Raw genomic sequence first — 16,094 nt, forward strand, 5'->3', positions numbered from 1 at the left:
CATTGGCGTAAAACCAGATGAACACGTCATGGACCAGAGTAGAGAACTTAGGAATAGACCCTCCACTGGACTTGACAGGGGGTCGGGCAACTCACGGGGGTGGGGTGGGGTGGGGTCATCTTTTCACAGATGGCACCGTCACATTTAGATGGCCGTGTGCAAAAAGTCAGCCTTTATTTCAAAGCTTAACTCTGAACAGGTCACAGACGTAGTTAGTATCAGAGCTGAAACTATGAACTCCTGCAAGAACACGTAAGAGAAAATCTTAGTGACCTCAGCTTTGATAAAGGTTCCTTAAGTGTGACACAAAAAGCACAAACTATTATGAATGAAAGTTAATCTGTTGCAGTTCATCAAAATGGAAAACACACGCCCTTCAAAAGATACAAGAATAGGCAGTTCACAGCCAGAGAGGAAATATTTGCAAATTACATCCGACAAAGGAATTTCATCTAGAGTACCGTATCTTATAAAGAGCTCTCACAGCTTAGTGCTAACCAGACAACGGAATTTTTGAATGATCTGAAGAGACACTTCACCAAATAAGCTCTGTAAACGGCAAATAATCACATGAAAAGTACTTAACACCAGCCGTTTCCAGAGCAAAAGGCTGAACGCCATGTTTCTCAGAGATCACAGACTTTCTGCTGTTGGATGGAACGACAACACACAGTGCTGGTGAGGGCGCGGAGGAACTGGGCCCTCCGGTGTGGCTCAGGTGGAGATGTGGACCCGCACAACCACGTGGGAGAACACTGGCAGTTTCTTAGGAAGTGAAAACCCACTGACCGTGTGTCCCGGCCGCTCCGATCCCAGGAGTCTTCCTGAGAGAGTGGAGAGCCTGTCCAGCAAGGACGGTACCTACGCGTTCAGGGCGTCCCGACCGTGAGCACCCAGGCGATGGGCCAGCTGGGGTCCTGCTCCACCGTCGAGGGGACGGGCCGCGTGTCGCGGGTTTCCCGCAGGGTTCCATTCCATAGGATGCTCTCGAAAATGCACGCTAACCTGTGATGGCAGAAGGCAAATCAGGGGTTTCCTGGGACGGGGACCCCGGGAGCAGGGGCCGCGCTGGCATTCCTGACTCTCGTGACGGCTGCATGGGTGTGTGCGTGCCTCCGGCCCCCTCCGCGTGCACACGGCCCGCGCGGATTCCTGAGTGCTAGGCGTCCCTCGGTAACTGCCGTAACTAGCCGTGTGGCGAATGGCTGAGCAGTCAGACCTCAAAGCATTTAACTGAGAAGGGAAACGCGTCCGTCACCAGCCGACTTCGTGTACCAGGTACGCAGACCGCCGTGCGGCTTACGGGTCAGGACACGTGTCGTTCCACAAGAAGGAACGGCAGAGTGTGACTTACTGTCACCGTCACACACACGCTGAACAGATACCGTCGATGTGAAATTAAGAGAGCGTTCTCCAGACCAAATGAAGCTGCGCTGGTTTTGAACCTAAGAGTAACTTCAGTCTACGTTGTGTCTGTGCTCCGGGCAGAAGGGGTGCCGTCTTGTGGCTCGTAGTTGTCCGGCCGATTTGCAGATGTGTTATGTGCCTGAAATGGGGCCATTTCTACGATCATGAGCCGTTGCATTTTTTCGTATGTTGTGTCCCGTCTCGAGTTCAGATCCGCAGGTTCCAGATTCTCCGTGGAGCTTCTTCCCTTGTTCCACCCACGCCTCCTCAGTGGCAGTCACCTCGTTCAGTGTCTGGCCTCCCTCCTGACCATGAGCTTTTTTTTGGGCCTGGAGGTGTGCCGTCTGCCGCAAGTGTCCCTCGAGGCCCAGCACACACAGTGTGCATCTCTGAGCCCCCGTCGGGTGGCTGGTCCCAGCCGTGGCCCTGCCCCGTGTGTCCGGGAGCCGTGCCTCCCGGGCGACAGCCGGGCTTTGCTGGTACCAAAACCAATCTCCTTCGGGAGCGTGACATGGAGGGCGCTGGCCGGCAGACCCGGGGGCGCGCACAGCAGGTGTCAGTGAGAGCACGCCCCACATCGGGCGGTCTGGACCCGGGGCTGGGCCGGGTGCTCGGGGGGCACCGGTGGGCCCAGTCTGAAGAGAGGGAGGTCGCACGTGGGCCTGTGTGAGCGCCGGCACCTGCTCCTCAGCCCGTCTGCTCGCGCTGCGGCCCGCAGTGGCGCCATCTCTGCGAGGAGCGGGTCTGCCGGGGGGCAGGGTGTGAGGAGGGACAGCCACCCCACGCGGCAGCCACGTGGCGTAAAGAGGGGCTCCCTCTCCCCCCGCAGTCCGCTCACACAGCTGCCGTGGCCTCGCCTGTCCTCGCCGTCCACGGGGGGCACGGAGGCACCGCATGCAATTCCCCGGCCCTCTTCCCGGAGTCCCGGCTGGGCCAGTTCTGAGCGTGGCAGCCGATACGTCTTGCTTCCCTCCCGCCCCCACGGGGACTCCCCTGGGTCCCCTGCCCGTCCGAGCGGCCCCTTCCTCCGTGCGAGTCGGGCTCTCCCTGGTGGGAATCCGGAACGGGCGCCTCGCGGCCGGCCGATCCATCAGGCGCAGACAGGCGTGATCGAGGGCCGTGTCACTCGCAGCCCAGGAAACAAATACGCCGCTCGAAACGTATTGGTGAACAAACTGAAAAATTGTAAAGCTCTTAAGGACTTTCCTGCTTGTTAGCATTTTTTGACAGAAAATCAGTGAAGCAGTGAACATAAAAAAATAGTCACGGTTGATTCACAGTCTGGCTTGTTGTTCTGCTCATTTGGCCTCGAGCGACATTTCACTCCGGGAGTCCTCCGCTGCGGGGCACTTCCGCGCGGTCCCCGGCCCCGGCCTCCCTGGACGTCCGTGTTCAGCACCCCAAAGGGGACAAAAGGAACACCGGTGCAGAGGTTTTCCCAGAAGCCCAGACGGCACTGCCGGGAGCCGATGCCCAGGTCACAGGTGGACCGAGAGTCCAGGGGGCGGGTCATGAGGGTCGCGCCCCGGGGGTCACACCCCGGCGGAGTCGCAGGACCCAGGGAGGAGAGAGGGGCTCGACTGCGCCTGCGCTCCGGGCTTTCCCAGGGGATGTCGCGGATTCGTTCTGCACAGGCAGGTGGACATCCCGACCAGCCTTCTGGGCTGACGGTCCCTGCGCTTCCCGTGACCGGTCAGGGCGGCAGAGCGCCCGGCGGAGTGGGGTGACCGGGCTCCACTCACAGCCCCGTCCCGAGGGGAGCGAGGAGCGTGTTTTCCCGAGAGAGGGCGCGGCCTCCCTGTGCCAGGCTGCCCGCGCGCGGTGGCATTCGGCCCGCCGAGGGCCATCGGCCTGGGTCGTGGCGGTCGTGGCCCGTGGTGGCCTTGTGGGCCGGTCTCTGGTGGCCTGTCGGTGAATCCCCCGGCCCACGTGTGCGGACAGACGTGGTGGGGCGGGCTTATCGTCGGCAGGGCGTGTGCTCGGCAGGCCTGCTACGTGGATCTGTGTCTGTTAGACTTGCTCCCACACTGCAGTCCACGCCGCCTCCCGTCTGCTGTTAGACACACGTGTCGGCTTGAAGGAGGGGCCAGTGCTGGCACCCGCGTGGGTCCCACGTCCCTCTGCTGTGGGGGGGGGGGGGCGGCTGTCAGGCTGGCGCCCCCACCGGGCCCCTCGCGGCCCAGGTGCTGAGTCTCTGCCTGCGGCCGCCCCAGGTGGTGGCAGCCGGTGGGGCCGGGCCACGCGGGCTCCAGCGAATCCCCGGGACGGGCCCCTTGCGCACCAGGCGCCTCGGACAAGAGGAAATGAAAAGCCGGCTTTAGACACCGCGTGGTGTTCCTTGTGGGTTTTCCAGTGTTTTCAAAACAGGCTGACGAGGCAGCACCTGTTTCTCGTCAGCTGGGATGCGTCCTCCCAGACTGCGCATCCTGAGACCGCACGCGCCTCTCGATTTCAGGCAAACTGCCCCCTTAGTAGGTGCGTGAAAGTACCCTGACAGTCGGCTCTTCCCCCGCTTTCCCCTCTAGCTCGTGTCTGCTACCTTTCAGGAGAGGACCTGATCCTTAATTGTCACAAAGAAACGTAGTATTGAGATCTGGGGTCTCCTGCCTGGAAGGGAAGAGTCCTAACCATGCCGTTCCCTTACGTTTGCCGTAAAATCAGGTCATTGCACGCCTGGTTGTTAGTCACCGTTCCTGTCCGCGTTGTGATCGCTTGTCAGCGCCTCATGAGGCCCTGTCTGGTTCCTCATCCGTGGACACGGGAAATGGTTCACACTCAGGGCTGTCGGTGTGTCCGGTGCCCAGAGTGCGGCCTGCACGCCGCTCGCACGTGCACGCGGCTCACACGGGAGGCAGGTGGCGGCCGAGGCCTCGTCGGTGCGCACGGGGCCCGGTGCAGCCCTGCCGGCCACAGACCACGCTCCTCCGTGGAACACGTGGCGTCCGGACCCACGCGCCGCACCCAGAACCCGTCGCATCACCGAGAACAGGGGAGTGAAAGGTGGTCGGCCGGCGGCCCCGGTGCCTCGGGCGTCTCTGCGGCCGCTCCGGGTCACCTTCTGGAGGGGAGCGGGTCTGCGACCGTCCGGAGAGACCCCGAGGGATCGGCCGCGTGGCGCGTCCACATCCGTCACATGGAAATTGTTACGCTTTGCTCTTCGTCCTGAAATTAATGTTGGGTTGTCAATTTTTATTGCCCATCTGACGGATGAGGCCCCGCGCTTGCCGCCGCCCCTCGGAGCAGCCCGGTGAGCGCCGTGCCGCGGGTCGTGTGCGGAGCTCAGGCGGAGCCCCGGTCCCGCAGCCTGGCGGCCGAGGGGGGGCCGCCCCGGCTCACTTTCTGTCTCCGCTCGCCCACCCCACCCCGCCGCCGACCGCACGCGCCAGAGGCCGCTTTCCCAGCGGGGGCCGGGCCCGCCGAGGTCTTGTCGGGGGCTGCCGCGGCTCTCTGTAGGTCCTCGTGAGGCCCGCTAATGCAATGACGTGGCCGCTGTCCTCTCGGGCTCCGGACGGCGGACGCTTGCACGGAGCCGCGGCCCCTCTCGGGGTAGAGCTGCGCTGTTTAATTTAATAAATGATTTAATAAATGGCGGCTGCATCCAACCGCCGTAATTATTTAAAGGGCTTTCGAAAGAGAGAGAACAAATCGAATCAGACCATAACTGCTGTATCTCATTCCCGAGCTAAGTGTGTTTTCAGAAATGTGGGCCTTGTTTTGAGTCTCCTCCCAGTTTTCATCTGTTATCACAATAATTGGGTTTGTAGCCAGAATTAAATTTCTCAAACCTCGTTATCCTCTTTAGAAGTTGGATAGGTGCCCTGGCGGGGCGACGCAGAAGTTAATCCGCTTTGCTAAAGCCTCCAGTGCACCACGCAGCAGGATTGAGGAGGCCCAAAGATCTTCCTGTCACCCTGGACACGATGTAATTTCTCCTCGATCCCTTGTGCAAATAATGACATTTGAATCGAGCATTAACAGGCTTAATTACTTTAAAATTGTCATTTTAATTTACACTGATATAGTATTGATCATACAAGCAGAGATTAAGCTGTTCAGCGGAGCGGATGATGGGGAATTAAACATTAAAGGGTCCTCGAGGGGCCGCGTGCCGCCCGGCGAGAGCCGGAAGAGGGATGGTATTTCTCGGTAATGAACTGGCGGCATGCGGGGACATGAATCTTGGGCTCTTGGAAAAGGGGAAATAATGGGGTTTGGGAAGCGTTTGCAGGTTATTCATTCGCCGCCATGCACCAATTCTCCAGTGATTCATCCGCCTCACCAACATTTATTTATCCAGCAAATTCCGAGCTTTGACCTTTTTGCTAAGTACATTGAACACAAGTCTGAGTGCAGATTTTTCAGGTGTAACTTTTGTAAGTATTTGTTATTTTTCCTTATTTCTAGGCAACATCAGACGAAATTACTCAGTTTCTCTAACGTACTGGCGTCGGTGGGGGCCAGCCGTGTGCGGGGAGCGGTGGGGGGGGGGGGTGGGGCAGGGCTGCCGGGCGCCCGTGGCCACACCCCCCCCTTCACTCTTGCAAATCCCAGGTTGACGTTTTGCCAGGCCCTTCTTTAGACAGAATGACAGGGGAACCTCACATTTTCGCCCCTCTCGAGGTGGCCTTCAGGTTCTCCGCCACCACCATGCGAAGCGGCATCCCGCCACGGCGCGTGCATGCGCCACCTTCTCGGGAAGCACGTCTGACGCACTTCTGGCTCACATCAGAGCGCGTCGGATCTCTCAGCCTCAAACCGTTTTACTCTGTAGAACTTACGTAATAAAAACTCAGGTGATTGATTTCATAGCTCGACAGGGAACGATGAAATTCCTGAATCACTGTCCGTAATGGCTTTATTTTAAATGGCGGCTGGAGATTTAATTAAAACACGATCAGGGAAATGAAAAAAAAGAGTCCTACCTGTCCCCAAGTGAAACGTGGGTTTGCACAGGGAGCTTAGACGGGTTTGCCCGTCATTTCTCTTTGATGTGACTTCAGAGCTTGTTGCCCGTTGTCCTTACTCCTTGAATAGCCCAGCGGTCCTCAGTGCTCACGACTTCAGTTCGGCTGGTTTCTGTTCTCCTTTAAAACCAGCTGTGCTCTCACACGCCTGCACCAAGCCTCACTCGCACCGGGCACCTGCCCTTTGTCAAGGTTTTCTACGAACCTGACCGTGAGCCCCCCCGCGACAGCCAGCGGCCACGAGGTACGGGACGGCCCGGGGCTGGTGCGCGGTCCTGGGTGGCGGGCAGCTGGCGAGCACGGGAGTGGGCGCCCCGCTGCCCGAGGTGGACACGAGGGAAAACATAACTGCATGTTTTTCTTAACCTTGCAGTTCTAGACCTGCCAGCACATCCTCACGGACGATGAGAGGGAGCCTCAGTGACGTCTGTTTTATAAACTGGAAATAGCAGTGCCCAAGGAGGACACTTCCTGGGGTCAGACGGCCGTGCTCTGTGTGGCTCGGCCTTTGCCGTAGAAGCAGGGAGAGAACGACGGCCGGCTGCTCTCAGCGTCGTTGCCGTGACGGTGACCGGGGAGCGTGTGAGGCCCGGCCCGTGTGGCTGGCGCCCGGGTCTGCCACGGAGTGGGTGTGGGCCTCAGGGCGCTTGGGAGATGAGCATCACGGGGAGGGCAGGTTTCGTTGCTCGAGTCGTTGGCCTTGACTTCCAGGACAGCTTTGTGCTGGCACCTCTCCCCGCTCTACGTGGGCACGTGGTGCCCGGTGGCGTTTTGGCATGTTGTGTGGACCACGCTCCTCGTCGGGCACGGTTCCTGGTATGACCTGCTGCGTTTACGGACCGCATGTCAGGCTCATGTGGCTGGTCTCCACGTGGGAGGGACCGCCCTCCGTGTCCCCGAGCACCGTGGCCCCTTCCTGTCTGCACAGCCCTGGAACTTGTGGTGTCGTGCCCCTGTTGCTGTCCCGGCGATGCCCGGCCATCCCTCTGGCCTCTCCGGCCCTGACCCTGAGCCCCGCTGAGTGTCTGGACCCCCGTCCACAAAGCCCCAGGCCCCTGAGCCCCTTCCCTCTTCCTCCCGATTGTCTTCTGCCCGCCCTGGGCCTCGGGGCCTCCGTGTCCCCTGGCGGCACCACCCCCGTGCATCAGACCCTCTCGCCACGTTGAGAGAGGGGGCATGCGGGCCCCCCGCCCGGCTGATTGTCGTTCCCACCGGTACATTCTTGGGCAAATGGATGCCGTGAGTCCCTGGTCACCAAAGAGGGAGGCGCGGTGGGGGGCGGGGAGGGGGCTCCCAGGTCATCTGTGCCTCACGCTGGCGGTCGTGAATGACCTCACCTCAGACTGGCTTTCTGGAGGGTTCCGGCAGATGCTCCCTGCCCCCGCCTGTCAGGTTTTCCCTTTGTGCAGATTCTCCCGACAGCAGACTCGTGCCAGCACGTCCGTCTTTTTAGGGGGGAGCCTCCCGGCAGGGCACACCTGCCCTCAGGCTCACGGTCCTTTTCCTTTTTAAGGAAAACGATAGGTATTTGTGTGGTTGGGCAGCAGCACCAGACGGAGGAGGTGCGCACGGGGCCGGCGGTGGGGGTGACTCCTCCGTGGGCGTTGTCAGCAAGCCTCACTGACATCAAGGCCATGAGTGGCGGGTAGCTCTTCCCGTCAGGGCGGCCGTGATTTGGCCTCAAAAGGACCTTTCAGATTGTGGGGAGCGCCAGCGGCCGGCCAGCCAGCCCGTGATGTGAAATGTGGGTTGCGCCGGAGCTGGTCCTTCACCCCCTCTTCCTGGGGGGACCCCGGGGGCACAGGGGGCTGGTGCCCAGTGGCCTCTCCCTGAATGAGGGGACGTCGTCAGACTCACCCGGGGGGATTTATAGAAGGTGTGAGCAGTGAGGCCCTGCCTCTGTGCTGTGGAAGCAGAAAGCCCCCCCCCCCCGCCTTGGCTGGCGTGCCCCTCCCTGCCATGCCCTGCATTCTGGGGTCAGCCAGGCCACATTTGAGGCCGTCCTGTCCTCCTGCAGCGGGCTGAGGGCACTGGGGGCAAGAGGAAATAGCTAATGATAGCACCCAATAGGAACGATAGTTGGCCTTGAACGGTCACAGCACCGTCACAGCGTGCGTGTTACGTGAACCACCCGCGAGGGCTCCTGGCAACCCTGGAGAGCAGGTGCCGGGGTTGTCTTCCCGTGTCGGGTACACAGCCGCCCGCTGACTGACAGAGGCCCCCGAACCTGGGAGAAGAACTTGCTCATCCAGGAAGCGGCCCCGGTGGAAGAAGGTGGGGTGACGGTCAGGGCCGTGCGTGTTGACCTGGAGGGCCTTCGGGGAAATGCCGGCTTAGGGACCCGCGTCCCGGAGGCTGAGTCGGCGGGCCCCCAGACTAGGGCTGCAGGAGGAGAGCTGTATGTCGCAGCGGCTTCTCTCACAGACCCTGGTATGTGTATGGGGTCTCCCGTGCCCTTCACGGAGAAGGAATTGGATGATTAGTCCTATTTACAGAAGGGGCGACTGAGGCCATCCTGACGCGTTTGCCCCAGTCACATCGCTAAAACCGCAGAGACGCAGAAAGGATGGGGTGGACGTGACTGGACACGGAAGGTGCGAGGCCTGACACACTGAGGTTAGAGCCTGAGGACAAAGCTGGGAGAGGAACAAGAAGTTATTTTTGAAGAGGTAATAAATGACAGTTCTCCAGTGTGAAAGACCTCAACACACAAACTCAGGAATCCCGGGGACCCCGACAGACCACAGTGAGGCCGAGCAAAGCCACAGACGCAGAGGATGTTTCAGAGGCCGCGCGGGGAGGGGGTGGGCCGCCTTCACGGGGCCGCGGTTAGCCCGAGGGCAGCAGCCGCCGAGCACCTGTCGGGAGAGAGAGTGACACGGACAGGTCCGCTCGGGTGCAGCCGTGAGGACTCTGTCACCAGCAGACCCACACGAGGACATTCTTCGCACAGAGACGCGGACCGAGGAGGGCGCGGGGCACGTGTGCTCGCGGTGGGAAGTGAAGGGTTCGACACCCCCCGGGCTTCGTGCCGCAGGGACCGGTGACAGTGACCGCACCGTGAAACTGTGGGAGGACACGGCCCACTCAGAATGCTGCTGTGTAGCGTTTCCGCCTACAGGGACCCACTGACCTATTTGATTCCGAAGTAGATGGTGTTCCCAGTGTAATGGAAATTTAAAAATCAATTAAGTCTTTTTAGTAGCGTTTTGTCTGCCCCAAGCCTCCCCGCAGCAGAAGGAATTCTGTAAACAGCTTGTGTTTGGTGCCAGTCATCTCTTCAAGTGCACTGGACTTCAATTATCCTCTGTCCGTCACGCACATAACGGATTTCTCCACGTTTGTGAGGGTGAAATTGTAATTGAAAAGCTAATGATTTTTGTAAGAGGAAAGATAAAATAGCTGTTTTGATTATGACGCAAATGCTCCACATAATTTAATTGGCATAAAAGCGTATTGATTTAGTTTTGTAATCATGTAGACATGAAAAAAATGACTTAGTAAATCTCATAATTAAAACTGGTTATTTTAAGATATTTTTCTTTGCTCGTTACTGAAACTCAGTTTGCAAAATGCATGTTATGGAGAAGTGCATCCGTATCGCAGATGAATCTCGTTTGGAGGGGAAAATACCGAGGCGAGGCAAATTAAAGCATGCCCTGGGGTGCTTGCAAAGGGGCTCCGTGGTCACTGTCGCCCACGGCTCACGGCAGGAGCTCCGTCATGTAGGCGGACTTCCCGGCCCGCCCTCCCTTCTTCCCAAATAAAGACCGTGTGAGCAACTGACTGGCTTTTCCCGCCGGTTGTGCGGCATCAGTTGGTGAAATATAGTAAGTCAGGTGTAAGTCAGTAGGGTTTCGGTTTTGGAAGGGAAGGTCTGAACGTGCTCAGCGGCTGGCGACTGTCCTGTGGGAAGGAGCCCCCGGGGCCTGACCGCGTCCCCAGAGCACTCCGGGGTGTCCTGCGGGTGCACCCGCCACCACGGCCCACCGCGTCCAGGCAGCGGGAGGACGCAGGACGTGGCGGGTGGGCTCGTCCTCCCTGGGCCAACGCTTTAACGGTTCCCTGCAGCTGCGGCCAGACTCTGGCCCCCTTGCTTCCTGGAGCACCGCACTCCCCACGCTTCGCGGTGGGGTCCCCGTCCCTGCAGCCACCGTGAGGAGTCTCGAGTGTCGGCCGTTCGAGGTGGCTGTGCACAGCGCCGCTGGCCTCTGCGGGTGGAGGCGGGGGGTCAGTCCCCGTGCCCTCCACCTGCCTGCCCCGCAGCTGCCCCTTCCTCCCCACTCACCTCCGAGATACCGCCCGCCCCCGTCCCGTCCTGCTCCGGGGCCTCTGGCTCTACTCCCTCCTCGGCAAGCTCGGCACCCAGGCCGTCGGCCGTCCACGTTGTCCGCCTACATTTGCATCGGCTCCCAGACCTCTGTCCTGGACCCCAGGCCCAAACGTCCAGTCTCCTTCTCAGTCTGCCTGTGGAGTCTCACAGCCGCGTCAAGCCGGACGCCTTCTCTCCGGAGCGCCAGTCTCAGGCGCCTGGCCCGGCTTCCGTGGCAGAAGCCCCAGGTGTTGTCCCGGAGCCCCCCACGCACGTGCCGCCGTGCCAGGCATCCTGTGGACGGAGCCCCTGTGGTCAGAGGCTGATCCTTTGTGTGAAGCACCTGTCACTGTCCCCCGCGCCTCAGGCCATTTACTCCTCGGTCCCTGTCGGATGCCCAAGACCACGCGGCCCAGAGAAGTTTCCAGTAACCATCTGCGCAGTGACTGGGTGTGTGAGTGGATGTGCGAGCCCGCTCTCGAAGGCCGTTTCCCGGGCCAGCTGGTAACCTTGCCTCCCCAGTCAGGCGTTCTACCCGGTGTCCCTTGCGCGCGAGGGTCTGGCGTCACCACCCTCACGAGGTGCCGCTCCCTTCCAGGCAGCCCGTCCCGGGGACCGTTTCAGAAGGCCGTCCGCACCTGTCAGGTGCCCGTCGCGGTGGTGATGTGAAATGTTAACAGGCGCGTCGATCTGGGGGATTTATCGTGACCACGTGTGATGTTAAGTGGCTGTTGTGTGTTCACCCTCCCTGTCAGGCCCCTCTCTGGGCTGCCTAATTGGGGACACGACCACCGGGGCTGTGACAGGGCTCGGCACCCCTCATACAGCACGCCAGCTCCCGTGGTGCAAGCTTTATAAAATGCTCTTTAATTCAGGAGCGGAATATCATTAACTTTGCAAGTAGGTGAACACAATGGACAACCAATTTAATTAACTTCTAAGGCCGGCTGCTGGACGGGAGACAAAATGAAATTATACGTGCATTTCTGGAGCAGGCGGCCGGCCTGGAGAGGGGCTTGTGGCGAGGGTCAGACGGGGGGACACCCTTGTGCCGTCATTTCGTGTTCAGCCCCAGAAGCTGAAATTGGAAAGTTAGTACTTTGTACGTGAGTCAGCCCTCATTTTAGACGGCTGCAAAGCCGCTTTGAGAGGAAGGGCGCCGGTCCTGACAGCGACCTGCTCCCACAGGCCCCCTCCTGGGTGATGCCGGGTGGAACGGGCAATAATGCCGCCTCATCCGATTAGATGGGCCGTCCGCGAGTGTGTTATACCGGAAGAGATCGATGAAGCTCTATGCTGATTTAAACAAAAGCTTTGTTTCATTTATTATTATTTATAATCTAATGAGCGTTGTAGTAACCTTGCCTTGATTTATTACTCCGTCTATCAAATTGTTTTAAAACCAGGATTCCGGGCTCACTCTCGTGAAGGACTTACTCCCTCTTGGATGAAAAGTATGTCGTTTTTTGCGGCCACGGTCAGCTTCTTGGAAGCGCTGGCAGGTGTGCGTTAGGCTGTCCTTTGAAACCTGAGCGGGCCCTCCCACGCCGCCCACCGGGCGGTCCCGCGGGCTCGTCTCCACGCCTGTCCCTTTCCCAGCAGCTGTGGAGTCCCTGCCTGGTGCCGGGTGTTGAGCTGGGGCCGCAGAGGTCCCGAGGACACTGACCGGGAGCTTCCCGACTGCTGGCAGAGAAGGCACACGCGACAAGGAAACAAGCATGCGGCCAGAGCGGACGGCCCTGCGGAAGGGTGGGGGCCTCTGCTGGGCCGAGGCTCTGCATGAGCAGTCCGGGAGGGCTGCTCAGAGGAGGCAGCCTTTCCGTGCAGACCTGCAGCAGCAGGGGGCCACGTGAGAAGAAGCCGAGACAGGGAAGGCAAAGCAGGCACAGGCCCCGATGACGGCAGGCCTCGGCCTGCTCCAGGCCCGGGTGCCAGTGTGGTCAGGGCTTCGTGTGCTGGGCCGGGGCCTGGGAGCGTGGAAGGGCAGCCGGGAGGACCCGTGTCCTGGCAGTCACCGAAGAGCAGAGGAGTGACGGGGCCAGAGCCTCTCCTTGGCAGTTCACCCTGACATCGGGTGAAGAGGCGGAGGGGGCGGTAGGGGTGCAGGAAGCAGGGGTCCTGCTGGCGTGGGACTGCAGGTATCCAGGGTGTGGGAGGGTGAGTGACAGAGTAGTGTCCTGAGTCGGGAGAGACCGGCTCCTGATGAGAAGTCCGCATGGGGGCCGAGTTCTGACCCACGAGGCTGGCCTTCAAGGGGAGGCCCAGTGCTGTGCATGCGGGAGCCACCAGCTGGAAGACGGTGGCGGGGGGGGGGAGTTGGCCACCACAGAGGGGAGGAGGGAAGAGGCTCCAGAGGGGTCCCGAGGAGACCCGGTGTGTCGTCACCTGGAGGAGGAGGAGAGTCCAGAGAGACGGACGCTAGTCCTCAAACCTGGAAATAAAGGACGAGGGAAGGGCAAGTGACCTGTGTCGTGAAAAGTGTCCTTTGGGTTTGTGAGTGGAACGTCACTAAAGAGAGTCATTTCGCCGGGGTGATGAGAACAGAGACAAGGTTGGAAACCGCGAAACTAAACATGGTGTTGGGAAGATATCCAACAACGCATGAAGGCATGTGTCATGAGTATCCAGGTTGATGCCAAGAATGCAAGGCTGGCTTAACGTTTTTAAATTTCCTAAAGCGATTCCCGGCTTTAGCCAATTAAAGACCACGATCACCTGTCCCTTCTTCCCCTCCGCCAGCGCCTCGCTCTTGGCCGACGCACGTTGCTGGCAGAGTGCCCCAGGGCTCAGCCCTCCCCCCCAGCATTCCTACCGCTTCTAATATCGATCTTCACAGGCAGCTGAAGTGTCCCTTTTTGCTCACACGTTGGCCCGGAACTTCAGACTCATGGTCCACCTGCCTGAGCGGCATCCCTGTGAGCATGACCAGCAGGCACATCGGCCTGGCGGATTCATCCTGGTTTCTTGTTTCCCAGCAAATCCCGCTCCTCTTGGATTCTCCTCCTCCCAGAAAACTCTCCAGTCCGATTTGTTTCATAAGGGGGCATCTTTGACCTTACCTTTTTTACATGTCCTACTTTGAATTCATCAGAAAGTCACAATTCAGGTACATCCCCTGCTGCCTTCCCACTACACACAGTGTTCTCAGCACAGAGCCAGGTGTCTTTTTCCCACATAGCACTGCAACACGATGGAACAAGCAGAAAGGAAAGAAAAAGATGTGAAGATTATGGAGAAGAAACAGACTGAAACAAATAATCCTTACTCACAGATGATCAGGGAGAGTGCGCAATTGTTAGAACTCAAAGTAAGCTGAGCAGTGTTGCTGAATAAAAGATTAATGTACAACAGCCAGTAGCATTCCTGTTCCCTGGCGACAAACGGTTCTAACCAACAGTGGTTTCAGAACTTACGTTTTCTGATAGCAACAGAAACTAAAAGATAACTAAGAATAAATCTAATGAGAGATCTTCAAGACCCTTATGGAGAATTATAAAACTTTATTAGAAGATGTTTTAAAACACTTCAGATTTTAAAATATCTGCCTAAAGATGTATCATATTTATGGGAAGGAATGCTGAATATCCTAAAAATGCCCCCTATTCCCAATCTGTGGGCCTATAATCTCAACCCCGGTAGGATGCCTTGGGTGTAATCTAGCAGCCATTTTGAGGTTTCATCTGGAAATACAAAGGGCCCAAAATAACGAAAGCAATTGTGAGGAATAATAAAATGAGACATTTATATTAGTAAATATCAAGACGTACGATAAAGGTAAATGTGTTACTGGAGATAGACCAGTTGGGCAGTGTGGAGAAGTCATGAACAGACCCCCACAAAGTTGAAATAGAGGTGTAAGTTATTGGGAGACCAGATGATTGGTTTCTACAGAAAATGTAGTAATGCTGGGTTTTACCTTGAGCCATACCCATAAACAAGTCTCTGTCACCATACAAACTTAAATGGGTAAAACACAGCCTTAGGCTTTCACATAAGAATACAGAGAATACCATTGTGGAATCAGATTAGGGGACTATTTCCAAGTAAGACGTAAAGGCATAAACCATAAAGGAACATATTGATAAATCTGATTACTTTAAAAATAAAAACTTTTATTTAACTAAAGATGCCAAAAGAAAAGATAAGCTAAAGAGGGAGAAATTCTTTGTCATGCAAGTAATAGATGAAAACATTGCAAATTAGGGGGCGCCTGGGTGGCTCAGTCGGTTGAGTGTCCGACTTTGGCTCAGGTCATGATCTCGCGGTCCGTGAGTTCAAGCCCCGTGTCCGGCTCTGTGCTGACAGCTCGGAGCCTGGAGCCTGGAGCCTGCTTCAGATTCTGTGTCTCCCTCTCTCTCTGCCCCTCCCCCACTCATTCTCTCTCTCTCTCTCTCTCTCTCTGTCAAAAATAAACACTTAAATAAATTCCAAATTATATTCAAAAATTAAAAATCTTATAAAGTGAGAAAAAGGTAGATAGAAAAGTGGACAAGGGATATGAACAAGGAGTTCACAAGAGAAATCTAATTGCCAGTAATCTTCAAAAGAGGCTCAGCGATGATAGAATAACGAAAATGCAGGTCGAAACGACAGTGACGTGTAATTTCACACCGTCGGGCTGGGGAAGAGGAGTCTGCTGCCGCCACCGTTGGCAAGGGTGTGGAGCAGCGGCCACTGCCTGAAATACTGGGGACGTGTGGTCGTCAGGGCAACACGATGACACCTGCACTGAAGGTGCAGTAGCACACTGTGACCCAGAGACTCCAGTGTCCTCGGTGTGCGTGCACGGTTAGGACACGCGGGCAGCTTGTGTGGGTGCCTGGCACGTGTGTGTGCCAGGATGCCATGGGGGCACACTCGTTGTAGCATCAGTCGTAATCGTGAAAACATCGGAGACGGTCTTCATCTCTGATAGAAGAATGGATAAAAATCGCAGTATTTTTATATCTTGGATCGTTACGCAGCATTAAAAGGAAGCTGAAGTTATGTGTCTCGATGGGAACATCTGTAAAATACAACTTTAAATGGAGAAAAACCAAGTTCTGAGGAGCAGGTAGGTAAGCTGGCATCGACAAACTTGAGGGCTGTGTCTTTGGACCTTGATCATAGCCGTTCACGATGGCGGCCGCTTCTGGGGAGACAGCAGACGCCTGTGCGGTCCCCGTTTGACCCCGGGTGCCCGTGGGCACCTGCACACCCTGCCACCCCCCACGCAACCCTGCTCTGAAGTTGTGTTTGCCATTTTATTCCTTTTTTGATACAATCTCAGCATCACGTTTTTTGTTTCAGCTCCTTTGGATTCAGTGTTTGTTACCATGGCCGTGTGGAGTTTTCAGAGCCTCTTCTGTCTCGACACCGCGAAGCCCATCTAGGTTTGGGGTACGATGTGTTTACTCTCCTTGCTGGGTAGG

The 16,094-nt window shown here is 57.4% G+C and overlaps 1 protein-coding gene across 10 annotated transcripts in view; it reads left to right on the top strand.

Annotated features, from left to right (window-relative positions):
- INPP5A (inositol polyphosphate-5-phosphatase A) overlaps positions 1–16,094 on the top strand; it is a 175,548-nt gene that overhangs the window by 83,731 nt on the left and 75,723 nt on the right. For 7 of the 10 annotated variants that reach the window (XR_006960969.1, XM_047073641.1, XM_047073646.1 and 4 more), the window contains exon 5: positions 15,973–16,062. The exons of the other annotated variants lie outside the window; for them this stretch is intronic. Coding sequence is in view for 6 of the 7 variants with exons in the window: in XM_047073641.1 (XP_046929597.1) it covers positions 15,973–16,062 (90 nt within the window). In the remaining variant the exon portion in view is untranslated. The remainder of the gene's footprint in view (positions 1–15,972; positions 16,063–16,094) is intronic. 10 annotated transcript variants of the gene reach the window in all.

The sequence above is a fragment of the Lynx rufus genome, unplaced genomic scaffold, assembly GCF_022079265.1.
Source record: "Lynx rufus isolate CCGP_SWC_20201006 ecotype Redwood Valley unplaced genomic scaffold, mLynRuf1.p SCAF_11, whole genome shotgun sequence".
NCBI lineage: Eukaryota > Metazoa > Chordata > Mammalia > Carnivora > Felidae > Lynx > Lynx rufus.